The 17,682-nt window shown below is 42.7% G+C and overlaps 1 protein-coding gene across 1 annotated transcript; it reads left to right on the top strand.

The window, feature by feature from the left end:
• The first annotated feature begins 3,271 nt into the window (after positions 1-3,271).
• Positions 3,272-11,291, top strand: MEOX1 (mesenchyme homeobox 1). The gene is made up of 3 exons (XM_009486828.1): positions 3,272-3,722; positions 10,138-10,310; positions 11,169-11,291. Exons 1-3 carry the CDS (start codon positions 3,272-3,274, stop codon positions 11,289-11,291), a joined length of 747 nt encoding a protein of 248 aa, XP_009485103.1.
• The last annotated feature ends 6,391 nt before the right edge of the window (positions 11,292-17,682 follow it).

Genomic DNA, 17,682 nt, shown 5'->3' with positions numbered 1-17,682 from the left:
AAGTAATTCCCTAGTCTTGGTCCAGTACCCACAGGGAGGAAAACTTTCCCAGTTACTTCAGTTGCACACATGGCAGGTCATAGCACGGCATTGTTGAGGATTTATTTTAAAAAAAGAAAAAGTTTGGAGAGCACTATTTTTCAATGAAGGGTGTTACTAACTTGCAATTTAGTAGCTCATAACATTTCAAGAGAAGACCTTGGTGCCTAGAGTTTTCTCCATGACAAGCGTGTAAATTTTTCTTAAACTTCCAAGAAGATAAGCATCTAGCCAGCATCTCTCTGTTGCGAAGCTAAATCTTCCTTTGCCTTGCGATCAGAGTAAAATCTGTAATCTAAGAAATCACTTTGGATCTCAAGTGCAAAAGCACCAGACACGATTATACTGGCTCAGGTGCAGCAAAAGCAGAGTGGGACCAGGGCTCCTGCCCCGGAGAGCTCCCATGTTCCAAGACACGGCACAGGTGTGAAGGTGATTTAGAAGAGGGCTACATTAAAATGGCATGAGATGGTTCAGGTCTGTCTTTATTGAGAAAGAAAAATTGCCTTGCCAGAAAAAGGAGGTGAAGACATAGCACAACTTGTGTCATTTCACCTTCATGAAGTTATGCAAATTACTGTGCAAGGTCTCTGGGTGAGCCAGAGCTCAGAGGCTTCTTGGTCTGTGAGATGGCTGAGAAATGCTCTCCTGGGGGAGTCACAGAATGATAAAAGCTCAAAGATAAATCCCCACTTTCCAGCCTTTGGCTTGTTATGGGAGCATTCGCTACAAAAACTGATCTCCATCCATGCCATTTTTTTCCCCCCAACACAGTGCTTGACTGAAGAGATGTTGACTTTACAAAGGTTAAAGGTGGCTGCCTCAACCAACAAATGGGATTTAGCAAGAGGGGAGGATTGTTGTTCTTTCTGCTTTCAGGAATGAAGTGTCAGGAAGATGTAGAGGTCAAACAGGCCCCTGCTGAGCAGCTGAATGACAGCACCAGCTGCAGAAGGTGCTGGAGCAATGCAAGACCTGAGGGTTCTCACATTTGGGAAGGGTATGCCACCTCCCTTTCCCACATCTGAAGTTAGAGGAATAACAGCAAGAGCTCCATTGGGAAAACAGGGTCCAAGCGGTTTAACTCGGAGTGCAAAGTGATGTGCAGGAACTGAGTCATGCCCTGCAGATAGACCTCTGTATCTGTACCACGGACCTCGGGGGGATTCCTGAGCGGGAGCCGAAAGCTGCTCCTGGCTGAAGTGAATACTAATGGGCAATCCTTCCTTCCCCTCTATCCCCTCAAGTATATGTGCAGGGACATAAATGCTTGCATACTTAGCTAGATCATCCGGTAGCCTGAAAGTAGGACTGAAAAACAACAGACCTAGGTTTGAATTCACACAAACCCCTAATACCCTGTGTGACTGAAGTAAGTGAGTGTTATACATATGACAACACACACAGAGAACGTAATGAAATACTTTGCTTTGGCAAAAAGTTCTGGACTCTGACTTAGATTCTGCCAGTGCCCAGAACATTTGCAGCATTCGTAAATTCATTATAACCTGGCCTTTCAGGGAAAAAAAAAAAAAGCAGCTGGGGGGGTTTTCCTCCTGCCAGTGAGTAGGAAATATGTTTTAATGTTTATTCTCTAACACAACATAACAACAGATTTAAATATTTAGGGGAGTTCTTCCTAGAGAATGAATTAGGTATCAGATATTTAGTATTTTGCAGGAAAGTCAAGATTCACATGATAGGGCAGAATTTGATGTTCTTGTTCAGAAAGATCTGGACTATACTCACTTGATTTCTTGGAAAAGGCCAAGCTTGAAGAAACAACAGATATATCACAATAAGCACACCTTTTTCTTTCCTTCTTTTTCTTCCCCACCTGATTCCTTGAAATGTTACAATTCTGAATTATACAGAAGCCAAATAAAAGTATCCCTTAAGCCCCTGTGAAAAATGAAGGCTCCGTGTCCATCTGCTAAATCTCTGTGTCTATGAGAGAACACAAAAGCCAGCACAAATGGTGGGAGAAGGGAAAGAGGAGCACACAACATGCAGCAAGGCCTAGGGGAATAAGTATTGGAAAGGGTTGCAAGCCGATTACGGAAACATGGAACACATGCACACATAAATTGTCATTAAAAACAGAGAGAACAACCTTGAGAGAAGTTGCAGCAACCCCAGCATAGCAGGGTTTGGGGCATTCCCAGCTGCCACACTTCTGTGAAAAGGGGATTGAGAACAGATTCCCTGTTAATGTCTTTTCAACTGTGATGGCTCTAGGGTCTAAGAATCTGCTTTCTGTTAGGAAAAACTATAAAACTTTCAACAAAAGATGAAAAACATGTCTTCCATTGGCATAAAAGCAGGAGATTTCCTGGCAGGAAGGAGTGGCACATTGAAAATTCCCTGGAAAGTAGAATACAGAAAGAATAACTGCCACTGGCAGCAAACCCCAGCTCTCAGCAAATACATGTGTTACAAAGCTACCAAAATGAACAAACAAAAATCTCTAAACACCTTGCATGTGTGCAGAAGCCAGGTTTAATACTTTTTTTTAAACTTAGGACTGGGCCTTAAATTATATATAATCAGTGAAGTCCTTTCTTACTTTTATTTCCCACTTTAGTTCTTGAAATTTGGCATCTGTCGAATTCTGCGTTAGGGCTTTTTCCAAATCCAAGACTTGGGGAATTTTGTTAACAGTGCAATAAAAATAACTTCATAGTGTTACAGGGAAACATTAAAGCCTTTTTTGTGCGCTGCTCTTTCCCTTTTAAAAAAAAAAATACAGACATTGTTTCTTTAAAAGGCTCCATCTGCAAATCCCATTAGATGTGCATATAAGGTTTCGGATGATTAATAGTTGCCTGCTTTGCTTTGGTTGGAGGGACTGAGTGTATGTACGTTAACCCCTCCCTCCCCTCTCTCACATTTCACTTCACAAACTTGTCACTCTTTCCCCAGCACAGTATTTAAAAGTGTTTCGCTCATGTCCAGCACTTCACAAGGACGCGAGCTTCAGGCCTTGGGAAGCAGTTCAGGGCAATCACTGCACAGATCTGGTTACTGTTTTCCAGTCGGGACAATGAAGACATTTAGAAGAGTTCCCAAAGTAACAAACCTGCAACAGCATAAAACCCCCAAACAAACTGTTGTTTAGGGAGGAAATCTGTTCCGTAAAATTCGGAAGGTTTCCCCTCTGCTCCTCTTCCGATTTTGAAGCCTGAGCTCTAACCACTCACGAGCACTGGAGCGTGGACAGGATTGGAAGCAAATGGATCCCACCAGCAGCAGCTGCATGCGCGGTCCACAGCCTCCTGCCGCGCTTTGGGGGTGCCTGCGGAGCACCCACGCGGATGCCACCACAGCTCCAGGGCTGAACCACTACCCACCAGCACCATTCTCCTTCCATCAAAAACCAGATTTTGCTACTTACTCAGATTTCTCAACCTCCTGCCTGGTGACTGCTCCCCATAGCTTCCCACGTGAGGAGCGGGCGTTTGCGGAGCAGCACCCCTCTTTCCAACACTCTGACTGGCATTTTGCAGCAACGGAGGCCAGAAGACGACTAAATCCAGGACTGGCCTTGGGTTCTGGGGAGGCAGAAGGCAGCAGCCCAAATCTAGTGAGTGCGGCGGTGGGTATGAATGAAGACGATGAGGTGCCAGTAAATACTACAAATGAGACTGAGAAAAAGTCATCCGAAAGAAAAAAGGAAAACTCAGGTAGGTGATACGAAATCAGGGTTGTGGGATAGTACAGGCTGTAGAATGAGAGCACCTGTAAGATTAGGAATTAAGAAATAAAACTGATGAGGAAAACATTTGGTAATTCTTGACTGGGGAAACTTACCCAATAACAACACTGAAACAAAGTGGCTTATTCTTTGATGACATCTGGTGTTTGTATCTCACTCCTGCAGATCTTGTGTTTACTGAACCAGGCATTTTACTCACCAGCACAATGCACATTTGCTGGAACTAAACGGGAATCACATGGCATGTATACACTGAGCTGAAAGTCCTAGGACATGGAGTTATATATTGCATACCTGCCATTTGTCCAAGTGTAAGGAGAATGGCAAAGAGCAAAGATCCCTCATCTTGAGCTGCCTGTGCTAGTTGGGAATATTATACTAGGATTTTGACATCTCAGTTGATGCTAAGAAGTACAGGATGCAGTCTCCCTTTAGATATAAATTCTACTTGGCCTCACTAAATAGTAAATGTTTTTAGCTCAAAACAGGAGGTGCTAAAAGTTTGCCCATCAGTACCGTGTCCAACAATGCAGAAGAGGTAGATAGTTTTCATTGTGTCATCCTAGCTAGCAAAACACATTCTTTCTACAGTGAAATATTCAATAATTTCATAGCCATGCAACCTCTGATTTGCTGCTGTCTCAAATCCAGGTGTGTGAAATATGCATAAAATTGTTTTCTCCTAAGGAAGCTCTTAAAAATTAAGAGGCTTATATGCATTCACTCGCTATAGTATTCATTTACCAGCTACAGCGTGCTTTACCCCACAGCACTGCTATAAAGTGGGGAATATTTTCCAGTGTCCCCATTCTACAAGCACAGAACACAGCGATAGAAATAGTTATTTATTTATTTTTAGATTTTACAGGTTGGCTACAGAAGGGCCACCTCTAAACCAGTTTTTCTGTCTCCATTTTGCAATTTAGACAAGTTTGTATTCGTGCTCTCTCTGTAGCACAATTAGTCCTTACCTGTGTTCTCTTTCACTAGGCTGTCAGGGAACACATAAAGTCACTAATATTCCAAACCTTTTTATGCCCAGAATCTGGTTTACTCCCCTTGGTTTTCTGTTTTTTCTTTAAAAGCCCAGCTTTGTAGAATTGAAGTTCATTTCTATTGAAAAAGCACATTTGGGGCAAAAATTTCCCCAAAACCCAAACCCAAAGAAGTTTAAAAAAAAAAAGTGAACAGTGCTTTTATTAAAACATTTGCTAGTCATAGGTGAACGGCAGATTTCAGTATCCTCAGATTAGAGGGATAGCGCTATTCTTAAGGAGACTGATTCCAAAGCACATCTCCCTGTTTTAAGTAGGAGACAAATGTTCCTTCTATTCTGTGTTACCAGCACCCTTGACATTTTCTTTTCATACTTGCTGCTGTCCTGTATACTTTTCCTTACGGGGGAGCTGGAAGCAATGACATCACTGCAAGGAATGGTGTTTCCTACCTTCTAGCAGCTGGTGCTCTCTGCACAAGTCGTTACTCTAGCAAATGCAGAATACTGAAAACATCCCAAAGGGGATTCCATGGCTTTTCATTTCTCTCCCTCCTTTGCTTACCAGACAGATAGAATTATTTGATATCCCTCCTGCAAGCTTTTCCTTCCTTCTGTCCCCAGACAAAATAAGAGGGGAAAGTCTATGAGCAATTTTATTGTGATTTCCTTCACTTCCACAGCAGTTCCAAAAATGCAGCTGGGCGTATCACATACTGACTGTTTATTCTAAGGGGAACATAAGTCTTTTCTCTCCTCTTGAGAATTTTCCTTGACTTCTTTAGAAAAGTCTAGGTACCCAGAGCCTTCTCTTCAGAGATTGGGCTAGTAAAGAAAAATGTATTGAAATCACTTGAAGACAAAACCTACAAAATAAACTATTTTCTTTTAGTTGGTGCATTATCCACCACAATTTTACCTGAACTGCAATTACCACGATTACAGCATTACCATGATTTGTACTGGTGCATGCAAAAACCTTTGGTTCTCATGAAGACCCTAGTTATCACAAGATACACAGTGAAGATCTTGGAACACAGCTATTTGCAGAGTATTCCAAGAAAAGTCTAAAATAAGCATATTTCTCAGACAAATAAGCGGAATGGTGTGAAAATAATAAAAAAACTTGTAAATCTTTAAAACTTTCTTTGACACACAGACATATTAAAAACGTTTTAAAGAATGGCTTTGCTATGGCAATAACAGCCACATCTACCACAAGTACTCATGGATAAACACGCACACACCCTTCCCTTCCTCTACAGACTTTAGTTATTTTGATGTTGTATTCAATCTTGACTTCACAGGCTCACCAAATGACCTGAAGATAGACGTTAACCTAGTGCTACCTTTCACAGCTGCCTCTGCTGTCCATCCGCAAGCCACAGCCATTAATATTTTCAAATAAAATGTCAATAAAGTTTGCCTGACCTGTCCCAAACTGCATTTGCGTTATTACGCACTTGAAGTCCCCAGATCTCCAACAACAGTGATATAACACATACTTCAGACAGCTTTGTTTTACGTGAATGAAACAATACAGAATGATAGTGAGGTTGCAGTAGAAATGAGAATGTGATAACAGTGCGTAATGACCCCCTTAACAAAATCAGACATCCAATGTCTTCCCTGACTGAAGAATTCTGGAAAATTTTGTATTAAAATGTGTAGAGCTGACCTGAATTCCTGCCTGCCAGCCTTTCTCAGTCTTGCCACAAAGTGTAAAGAGGATTTTCTAAGCTTGCAATTCCCATTTACATAAAAAGCAGTAGGTAGGAGTACATGGCAGCAGGTAGCAGCAGATAACCTGAGGAGGACTGAAAAAGCGAAGTGCAGGCAGGTCCCTGATCAGTTTGATCTGCACCTTGGTCTGGGTGCAGAACATCATCTGTCATAGCCCTCCGTACTCACCCTCCATTGAGCGTTATTCCACGAGGTGCACGGTGAAGTAACTTCTGGATACTTCATCATCAGCTGCCAAATGAATCCACTATTTATGATGTCACTTTACTTGGCCAGTGTTCCCGATAGCTTTCAGAATTTTATGTTCCATAACAGCAGAATCTATCAATGTCTTACTACTTGATTTAACCACTTCGAATAAATATGCCCTCAAAGTCTTTAGTATGGGGAAAAAGTAACAATGTGCAGATGCTTCGTATTTTTATTTTACTTTCTTCTACTGAGGGAAAAATTGCAGACATCAGCAGCAGTTTGCAGAATAACAAACACCAGGTGCATTGGCCTGGGCTGTGGATCACCGCAAACATCTAACAAGCAGCTAGGATCCTCCACCTCCAGGCATTAGCAACCCCCATATTTCAGAGCCTAAGCTGCTCCCTGAGCAGTACAAGTACCCCCTGTGGTGCCACAACCCTGTACCTGCCCAGTGCCGAGTCCTTATGCCTTCCTCCAAAGCTCCCTTTACTGCCTATCGTTAGTCGACCAGTTCAACCCAGTGAGGAAGAGTGAGACCAGATTCTTCATGAGACCAGATTCTGATTCAGTTACACTGGTTGTAAGCACAAAGCAAAGCCAGCTTCTGTTACCATCTCCAAATGCTGAATTTGGCCCGCTGTTTTGCAGGGAACGGGTTGCCTTTTCATACACACATGTATGTATTAGTGCCTGACACAGTTTGGTTTTGGAAGCTTTATAGCATAGCCATAATGTACCATTTGGGTTCCTACCTGTATTTTCCTGCAGCCCTGGGGAAAGGCAGCTGTAGTTCAACCACACAATGAAGCTGGGAGTATGCATGCTGCATGGTAGACACACGGATCTTCCTGTGATTCCTGAGCAGCTTTTGCTTTTTTTTTTTTTTTTTTTTTTTTTTAAAACTGGCAGTACGGTAGGAAAATCTTTCCAAACCGATTTGTCCTTTCACACAACATTTGCCATTTTCCACATTCTGTTGTCAAAACTCTAAAGCAACTAGGCCCAATTTCCACTTTCGGAATATCACAAAACCTCCAGCCATGAATAACCGTATGTCTCTTTACAACACCATGCAGCGCACAGCCTGGATGACAGGATCCAAGCTACACATCCTTCCCTGTTCCCAGAAATACTTAGCTGTTTAAAATTGTTCACATTGGTTTTTGGAGATGAAGACTGGTGAAACCGCCCCTTAGAAAGGACATCCTTCGCACAGGGCTAAGTGGTGAGCTCACATGTATATTCAGGTTGGATTAGCTATTTTTATCCCAGGTTAATTTGGCAGAGGTGGCTTTAGTTCCTGCAGTGTGTTATTGGCGTTGGAGAGCTGCTTCACCCCTCCGCATTTGCTAGGGGAGCAGGGACCCAGGGGGAAGCCCTTGAGACCAAGGCTCCCAGAAGCGGATGGCAAAATTCCCAGCAGGAATTCCCACACTTCAAATCCCGCTTCCCCACCACTCTCTCAAAAGTCACATTTGTCAGCCTTTGGGAAGCATGTAACGCTGTGTTCGTTCAGTAGGAGATGAGAATGAAGGGGACTGTACAACTATGGGCAAAAGCATGCGGAGAAACTCTGGGGGTTTTGTTTTCGTACTTTCCCCAGCTTTATTTGGGGATTTTTGAAGTAGTAAGAACAATGTTGATGCAAACAAGCCTGGTTTCCTTGAAACAGAGAGCAGTACAGCTGCAGCATGTGATACACTGGTCCCTGGGCACATTATCACTACCGGGAGCTATGGTTGATTTCTCCATTTCTGGTGGACAGAGCTAAGACCAGCTCAGTCATGAAGCCCACAGCCACACCTGACAGATTTTTCCAGCGTTATTACTTTGGCAAGCAAAGGGACATCTAGAAGATGCTGCTGCATGTCGTGCTCGTTGCTATCATTTTGTATATCATTTCTATGTAGAACTATTATGCTAGGACACACAGAACTTCACTTCACACTGGTTACACACAAAAAGTAAGTAATTAATCCTCAACATAACAAAAAATGTACTAGCATCTTCAGTTCAGGGCATCTAGCCAGCCACAGGAGCGAGACAGGAGAAAGAGTCAAGGAACTTATAAAACTGACTCTCTGCAAGATCCCATTTTGGGCCTTGCTCACTGAAACAAGGACATTTTTCCTTGCATTGCTTGGAGATTCTTCACAAGCACCAATTTTTAAAACACAGGAGAAAAAAGAAAAAAGAAAAGAAAAAGAAGAAAAGAAAAAAGAAAAAAAGATTGCCGCAGTCTCAAGCAAAGTCAGTTTGTGTTTGCTTTTAAGCATAATTGGCTATGGCTTGAAATTTGTCTTTGAAATATGACTCTTGACCACACTGCAGCCAAGTGTACAAATAGCAAAAAAGTTTTCCAGGGCAGCGCAGTGACAAGGATGACACTGAGGCCACTCATGCACACAGATACCAGCTCTCTTTGTAGTTTTCATTTAGCAAGGATTAGAAGAAGCTCAAAGCCTGGAGTACCGTTTGCCAATTCAAAGAACAACAGTTCTCCGGCGTTGCTTGTTTTACCACGTTCCTCCACACGCACACGGCATTTCCAGGCTCTATGCTAGCTTAGGGTGCTTACCCTGTGCCAGAGGTCGTCACCATGCACTCACAACCCATTACACATCATATACACAAAGTGCTAGCTTTGCTGCCCGATGCTTGGTAGATCAGGGGAGAGTGATAACATGTATATAGAATCATAGAATCATTTAGGTTGGAAAAGACCTTTAAGATCATCCAGTCCAACCATTAACCTACACTACCAAGTCCACACTAAACCAATCAAGGGCAGACTAGACTAAACCATGTCCCAAAGTGCCACATCTGCCCGTTTTTTGAACACTTCCAGGGATGGGGACTCCACCACCTCTCTGGGCAGCCTGTTCCAATGCTTGACTACCCTTTCTGTGAAGAAATTTTCCCTAATATCCAATCTAAACCTCCCCTGGCACAGCTTGAGCCCATTTCCTCTCGTCCTATCGCTAACTACATGGGAGAAGAGACCAACACCCACCTCACTACACCCTCCTGTCAGGTACTTGTAGAGAGCGATGAGGTCTCCCCTCAGCCTCCTCTTCTCTAGGCTAAACAATCCCAAGGAATAAGGAATGAAAGTAAAGATGTGGGGAAGGAAACTATTTTGATGCAATGACAGCAAGGAATGAGAGCTTCCTTCCCATAGCTGCTCATTTCTGACCTTGCAGAGCCAGGCCTGTGCTTCTGCAGTTTTGACAACACACCCCCTCCTGGCTCTGAGCTGTCCCACCTTTGTCCCCTTGAACCCAAAACTGGCAGCACCGGTAAGTCATGCTGAGCTTGAGGGGACATAACACGAACTTCTTAAAACTTCTGCTGAGCACTTCGATTAGTGGTCTCTATCAGACCTCTGAAATACGCATGTTCACACGGGTCAATGTAACTGCGAATTTCACAACGTGTTCTTGCCTCTTAGAAAACCAGAACTCAAGCAACAAGGCAGAAACAAGCAGCAAGTCACGGAAGGAAAGGACGGCTTTCACAAAGGAGCAGCTACGGGAGCTGGAGGCTGAATTTGCCCACCATAACTACTTGACAAGGCTCAGGAGATACGAGATAGCTGTGAACCTGGATCTCACCGAGAGACAAGTACTTCCCGAATCCCTGCCTCCCCTGCTTCTTCTTCCTCCCCCACAACTTCTCCCTAAAGCTAAAAACCAGATAAGTTACTCGAGGGTGCACTTTTGCAATGGCACAGAGGTATTTTAATACAAAGCCTCCACATTCCTTTAAAACACATTTGTTACAAATTTCTGTAGGTAGTTAATAAATGTAATTATGTTTACCTAAACTAAAGACACATTTGGGAATAACTGATACCTACTGAGCTGTTGCTTACCACCACTCATTGGTACATACCGATACGTCAAGGCTTACAGATGGAATATGGATATCATCTTAGACTGCATTTACCATGAAATTATTAGAATGGTATACGTTTGATACATGCATTCTTCCTGGGTCAGGTAGTATTCTGAGGTCGTAAGGAAAGACAAAATTGCAGAGTTTTGTGGAGAGAGATATTGCTGTTCTCTCATTGTGATCTCAGTCAGGGTTTCCTTATCCAAGCTTAGTGGACAACAGAGGAATTGCTCAATTAAGTGAAGCAAATTACAATTTCCGAAGCATTAGACCGGATGAACTAGATGTTAAAAGACATTAAATGCCCATTGGATTGACATGCTCAGTTGGCATAAAGACAGATTCTAGGCAAAGCACTTGTACTGCCCTTTGCGGGTCTCGGAGAAACATCTGCCTGGAGCAGTTTAGAAAGAATTGTTCCTGCCTCTGTTAGAGAGATGGATTACTTAAACTTGTGAGGTTCTTTTCACCCTTTCTTCTAGATTTCCACAAAACATCTGTCTATTGATACACACATACAGGCATAGGTCTGCTTATACAGCTCAGATTGAGGCAATATGTAATTATTTCCTTTTTATCATCCAGGTCAAAGTATGGTTTCAAAACAGAAGGATGAAGTGGAAACGTGTTAAAGGTGGGCAACCAGTGTCCCCACACGAACAGGACACAGAAGATGTGGACTCTGCTGCCTCTCCCAGCTCTGAGTAGTCCTTGCAGCAATGGGAGAGGAGTACAGAGAAAGTCATTGATCAGAAAGTGGATGCAACACTGCTCCGGGTCAGCTGCACCATGAGATGATCCTGCTTGCAAAACCTGTAGCCCTCAGTCTTTAAAAGGGGTACGATGCTTTAGATTCCAGAGGCAATTAAAGAACGCAGGGGGAAAAAGCCAAAGGAGGGGGTGATTTTGATTGTTGTCTGAATGAATTTAAGTCTCTCTGGAATTATACCACAGATGTGTCTTCAGAACAAAAGCTAAAAAACACTGAATATAGAACAGCAGTAATGTTTCCTAGGCTCTCAAATGCTCAGAAAATACAGGTTGTCATTCAGCAAGAAGGGGTTCAGCAAGTGATAACACGACTGTATTCGCAGCCAACCCTTCCCTGGTCACATCCAATCCTTCTGCATTTGGCCTCGACAAGGCACGTTTTCCTTGTGCCTTACGTTAAGAGAAATAAATACTTTGATAGTCACTGATTTTTCATACAATACCAATTGAACACCTGTGTGGCTAGGCAGTAAGATTACAAAATAAAAATTTGAGACCAAAACTACATACACAGGATTCTGCTTACCAGTTTCAGAAGAGATGGCTTTCACATTGACAGTCCGAGAGGACAGGTGCCTTGTTGATGGTAGCAATTTGCAGAGGGAGATTTCTTCCAAGCTTGCTGTAAATCCTGAAATTAAATTGCTAGATCTCAATTTCAAATTTTTTTTTCAAAGCAGTCATTACCCAATGTCACAGCAGGTACAGCAGAGATTAAGCCCTCAACACCATAGCTATCACTACTTTGTTTTCAACATTTAAATCTATTTAACTAAAGGAAAACTACTGTTGAGTGCTGCATTTCTTTTGGATTTATGGAATCTCTCTGGAAACCCATGGTTTTCTTTGTGAATTCAGGATTGTCAAAAGAAGAAGAAAACAATGTTCTCTGGAGTGATTTAACTGAGTTTAGTGTCTACAAATTCTCATTTCATTTTTCATTGGAGACAAAAGCCTCCTCTGAATAAACATGCGCATGTGTATATTTAAATTCCATATAAAAACATCCGTTACTCTAGGTATTGTGTGGATTTACACTTGTACTTGCTGTCTTCTAAATCAATATCTGGGTTTATGAAATTTACAGTTAAGTGACCAACTTCGCCCTTTTTGCAACCTTCCCATTAATAGGTTGGGTTTTGTTAATTTTTTTATTTAGTGTTTGCAACTGATCAACTATTTCGTACAAATGAGTAGCATCTATGCTTTTCAAAACATGTAAACATATTGTGTCTTTGATCACCTCTGCCCTTGACAGGGTTTGAGGGCACCAAGAAACTTCACCAGCAACCTTTAACGCCACTAAAGCCGACACAGCCAACTGCCCGTACTTCTAATAGAAATAATACATAAAAGAAGTTTTCCAGTACAGAATCATAAACTGCCATGGCACCACCAGAAGTCTTAAGAACACTTCCTCTTGAAATTATCCCCCCTTCCAGCCGAAACTTGTAGCGTATCAACTTACGAAGATTTAGAAAAGCATAGTGTCTGTATCCATTTGTCTTTCTGTTTAATGTACAAATGCCATATTTTAATCAGAATTTTACACTAGCGTATCACATTAGGACTATTGAGAATACTGAAACTTCAGTTTAAATATTTGAAAGGTAACCATTATTTGCAGCTATGGCATACTATCTTCCTTTCACCTTACTCTGATGCATTGTTATTGGGATTTAACGTGGACTGCAGATATGTTGGATAGAAAGCTGCGTATCTGGATGATATGTTTATAAAGTTATCTGTGGTCATTCCACTTGTAAAATACCTCAAAATAGATAAATATCAACTTTTTTTTTGGAACAGAGATGCTGTATTCTTTTCAAAGAGCTGATTACTGTATCTACTAAGAAAAAACATCCATTACATTCCTTCTTTAACAATTCCAACCTCTATTTGACAGATGAAAAAATGAACGGTTTAGAGTATATATTTGTGCAAAAACAATTAAAAATAAAGAATTATTTTTTAAAAGAAACTATTTGAAAATAAAGAAACTTGAGAAGTGATGATCTGTACAAGGTATTTTCCACTTCAAACCAAACCCAGTAGGTGGAATGGAGAAAGGAGAATCTCTCATTTAAAAAAAAAAAAGTCACTAAATCTATTACGCATTTGACAAACTGGAGACTAAGAATTCTTTCAGTCTTCCACAGCAACAACGAAACATCAGGACGTCCTTACTGATGTCGACGCGCAGGGACGTTCCTCGCCAGCCTGAGGAGCGGGCGCCCCGAAGGCCAGGGCTCGCTGCTCGGCCGCCAGCCCCAGGGAGCTGCTGCGGCCGCTGCGTTGCCCCGTGGCTCCCGCTCCGCTCCGCTTGCGGCTGCCTCCAACCCTACCCACTAGCAACGAAACACAACATACCCCCAAAAAGGGGGGAAAAGGGGGGAAAGGGGGGGAAAGGGGGGAAAAAGGGGGGAAAAAGGGGGGGGAAAGAGGGGAAAAGGGGGGGAAAGGGGAAAAAAGGGGGGAAAGGGGGGAAAAGGGGGAGAAGAAGGGGGGAAAAAGGGGGAAAAAAGGGGGGGAAAGGGGGGGAAGAAGGGGGAAAAGGGGGAAAAAGGGGGAAAAAGGGGGGGGAAAAGGGGGGAAAAAGGGGGGGAAAGGGGGAAAAAAGGGGGAAGGGGGGAAAAGGGGGGGAAAAGGGGGGTAAAGGGGGAAAAGGGGGGAAAAAAGGGGGAAAAAAGGGGGAAAGGGGGAAAAAAGGGGGAAAGGGGGAAAAAAGGGGGAAAGGGGGAAAGGGGGGGAAAGGGGGGAAAAAAGGGGGAAAAAAGGGGGAAAGGGGGAAAAGAGGGGGGAAGGGGGAAAAGGAGGGGAAGGGGGAAAAGGGGGAAGGGGGAAAAGGGGGAAAAGGGGGGGGAAGGGGAGGAAAAGGGGGGAAAGGAGGGAAAGGGGGGAAGGGGAGGAAAAGGGGGAAAAAGGGGGGAAAGGGGGGGAAAGGGGGGGAAGGGAGGGAAAGGGAGGGAAGGGGAAAAAAGAAAAAAGAAAAAAGAAAAAAGAAAAAAGAAAAAAGAAAAAAGAAAAAAGAAAAAAAGAAAAAAGAAAAAAAGAAAAAAGAAAAAAGAAAAAAGAAAAAAGAAAAGAGAAAAAAGAGAGAAAACTACATCGCTGACGTTTCAGAGGGCCTCTGCACAAACGACGCTGTGATCGCAGCGTGGATGCAAACGTGTGTAGGTGCTGCGAGCGTATTCCCAGAGAGGTTTTCCCATTACTTCTCACACCACCTAGACAGAGTCAGCAAGCACTGGTACCCCTGAAGAGTCCACCTCTCTCTGCAGAAAAAAATGTGCACTTTGCCACCATAAGCTTAAACGAATGCTGCATTTAACACAAATTAGTAATTAGTAAATAATCAGTTAAAATAATTAGGAGTATGCATGTCCTCTCCCTGAGCTAGATCCACCCGTGTCTCCTCAGATCTTTAGGGTAAGGAAACACCCCTCAGCCTCCTCCCAGGACATCTGGGTGTGAACGGTGCCAGCGTTCGATGGGAGATCTTGCAGCCAGGAAGCCATGGCCGGATCCCGGTTCCTCCAGCAGCAATCAGCTGAGCTGTGCTATGACAGAGCACTGTGATTTGGGTTGCAAACCTGACGTTAATAATAGGGTCATAACCTCGCTATTCAGGTTACATGGAACTAGTTGGCCAAAATAATTGCACATATCAGAAGCAGCTACAGTTTACTCTGTCTTCAAGGGCAGAAAATGTCTATGGCTCTGCTTAAACCTTGGTGCCTTCTGATCAAGCTTCTGACTCAACTCGCTAGTCTAGCTCTTGGCAAACACTGAAGCAAGCTGGCTTTGTGAAGAATTCTGGTGCTAACTCATGCATCCTACCCGCCTCTCCAGGAACTCGAAACGCTGTGGGGCAGCAGTTTTGTTACTCATTTCCTCGCGAGCTCTGAAGCCAATTTCGCACTGTACATCACCTCACTGCCTCCTCCCCACTGCAGTTCGAAAGGCTGCAAGCTGCAGAAGCTGCTTATTTTGTGATGAAAACTCGGGGGCTCTTGGCTACCAACATAAACCAAAGTCAGCTCCTCACCCAGAAAGAAGGCTAATAAATTTTCCCTTTCAAGGAAGCTGTCAACAGTAGTATACTGCATCCTAATTCACTTAAAAGCTAGTCAATGGGATCTCAGTCCCTACCCGTAATTACAGCTCCTAAACAGTTCTTGCTCTGTCTTTTGAGAAATAAGGTACGAGTCACCTGTGAGATCATTTTATGCTTAGGCAGTTTCCGCATGAAACCATCTGCTTATTCTAAGACTTTAGTGTTTTGTGAAGGAACATTTCACTCCTGACATCAAAGCATTTGACCCCTGAACCTCTGGTGCCAAGAATCTTTCAGGCAAAGTCTGTCGTCTGGGAGCAAAATCTCTGACCTGCAATTATTTTTCACAGAAATACACATCAGGCTTTATTCTCCTCACACAAGGGAAGTAAGCTACCTGGGGATGTTTGGCAATGCTTCCCATGCCTGATTCTCAATAAATAATCCGAGCACACAGTCACCCACGTAACACTGGAAAGGTCTGGCAGGTCTTCCACAGGAAGCACGTGCAGGCAGAGAAGCAAGACTTTCTTCCCATATAAGGCCAGTGCAAATAGCCCACAGGGAACGGGGATATCTGTATAAACACAAAAATATGTGCTGCAGCCCTTTATATCTGTGCTGCCTCTTCTAAATACAGGAAGAGAAGCGCTTTCCTTAGAGTCATAGATTTTACGGACAGTTTATCTACCTAGCCAGATGCCAGCATAGCATCGGTCCTGACTTGTTTTACATAGTTTCTGCATCCCATGACTCCTCTGTTGTTAGCCCTCAGTTTCTCTGCATCTTTCTACAGCATTAAGCCAGTGATTTTTCCAGTCAGTGGAGCTACTCGGACAACTTAAAAATAACCCAAAGGGGACTAAGAAAGCATGTACTCATGCGTGCGTACATTTGACAAAGTCTTAGGTCCACAACCCCACTAGAAAAACTTCAGATGGTCCATAACTTTAAAGAATCACTGATTTTCAGTGTCAACTACACCATCATCACCCCCCACCCTCCCACCCCCTCCAGCTAAATCAGCTTAGTAGAGATCAGGAGTCAGCAGCAGTGGTATGATTTTAGAAGACAATGCTACTATGAATTCCTGACCTAGCTTTCTAGCTGTTGTCTAACAGTACCATTGCATGGTTTTTAATCAAGTAAACTGCAGATCCAGACTCCTGTGATGAGCTCTCCAACTCATATGTGAATAAGTATTTACTCGTTTGGGGTTTTTTAATGGTGTCTTATATGTTACATGATTCAAAGGACACAGATAAAGGGCCTTCCAGCAAAAGACACGATTCCCTACTACTCACTCTTGGCAAATTCCCTTGAGAAATGGGATTGAATCTTGTACTTTGAGACAATAAAGGAAGAAAAAAGCAGAACTGACAGACGGATGAACCCATGGTAGGTAGTTCAATGCCCTGTTAATGTAGAAGGGAAGCACTCCAAGCTTGCTAGTTTTCTTACTGGTACTACATCGCAGGGACAAGACTTGAAGTCAGGCATTTTTTGGCTGGGTTACACTTCGGAGAAAGTCTCTAGCTATTGCCTGGAGTTCGACGGTACTTATTCAGGAGCTATGTTTCTGGAAATGTGAATACATGAATGAATGCAGAAGCTTGCCAAAGTTACAACAAAATATAAAAGCCATTGATTTAAAATGTCCTGGTTATTTTTATTTATTTACTTTGGTCATTTCTTAGATCAAAACCTTTTCAGACACATTACAGTTGTCTCATGGAGATGACACTATACACCATCCAGTCAAGTGCTGCAGTGAAATTTTACAACAGTAATCACTGGTATTAATAAAATAGATATGCTTTAGTGTGGACTTGGTAATGTTAGGTTAATGGTTGGACTGGATGATCTTAAAGGTCTTTTCCAACCTAACCGATTCTATGATTCTATGAAGCTAGTAACAGTTAACTGTCAGCGTAGCTGAATCTGTGCACAGCTATGAAACTACTATACTATGAAATTACTATACTATGAAATTACAATCAGTCTGTAGAAGTTTTCATGTTGGCCTCTTCTGTTAACCCTCCAAGTGTTTTTTTCAGAGCTGAACAATAAAGGTTGTCTTTAAACACCTGAGACAAGCTTATATTCGGAATATGTTTCAAAAGAAAAGATCATTTCCTTAGAAATACAAGTATAATGAAGACTGCACAGAAACAGCTTGGAGAAAGTAACTCCTCAGAGTGGAACAACATTCTGGTACGTTTCCTCTGCATGTATGTCTTACCAGACTGTTACTATTATCAATTAAATGTC

This window comes from Pelecanus crispus, chromosome 18, assembly GCF_030463565.1.
Source record: "Pelecanus crispus isolate bPelCri1 chromosome 18, bPelCri1.pri, whole genome shotgun sequence".
Taxonomy (NCBI): domain Eukaryota; kingdom Metazoa; phylum Chordata; class Aves; order Pelecaniformes; family Pelecanidae; genus Pelecanus; species Pelecanus crispus.
This window is presented reverse-complemented; position numbering and strand designations above follow the sequence as displayed.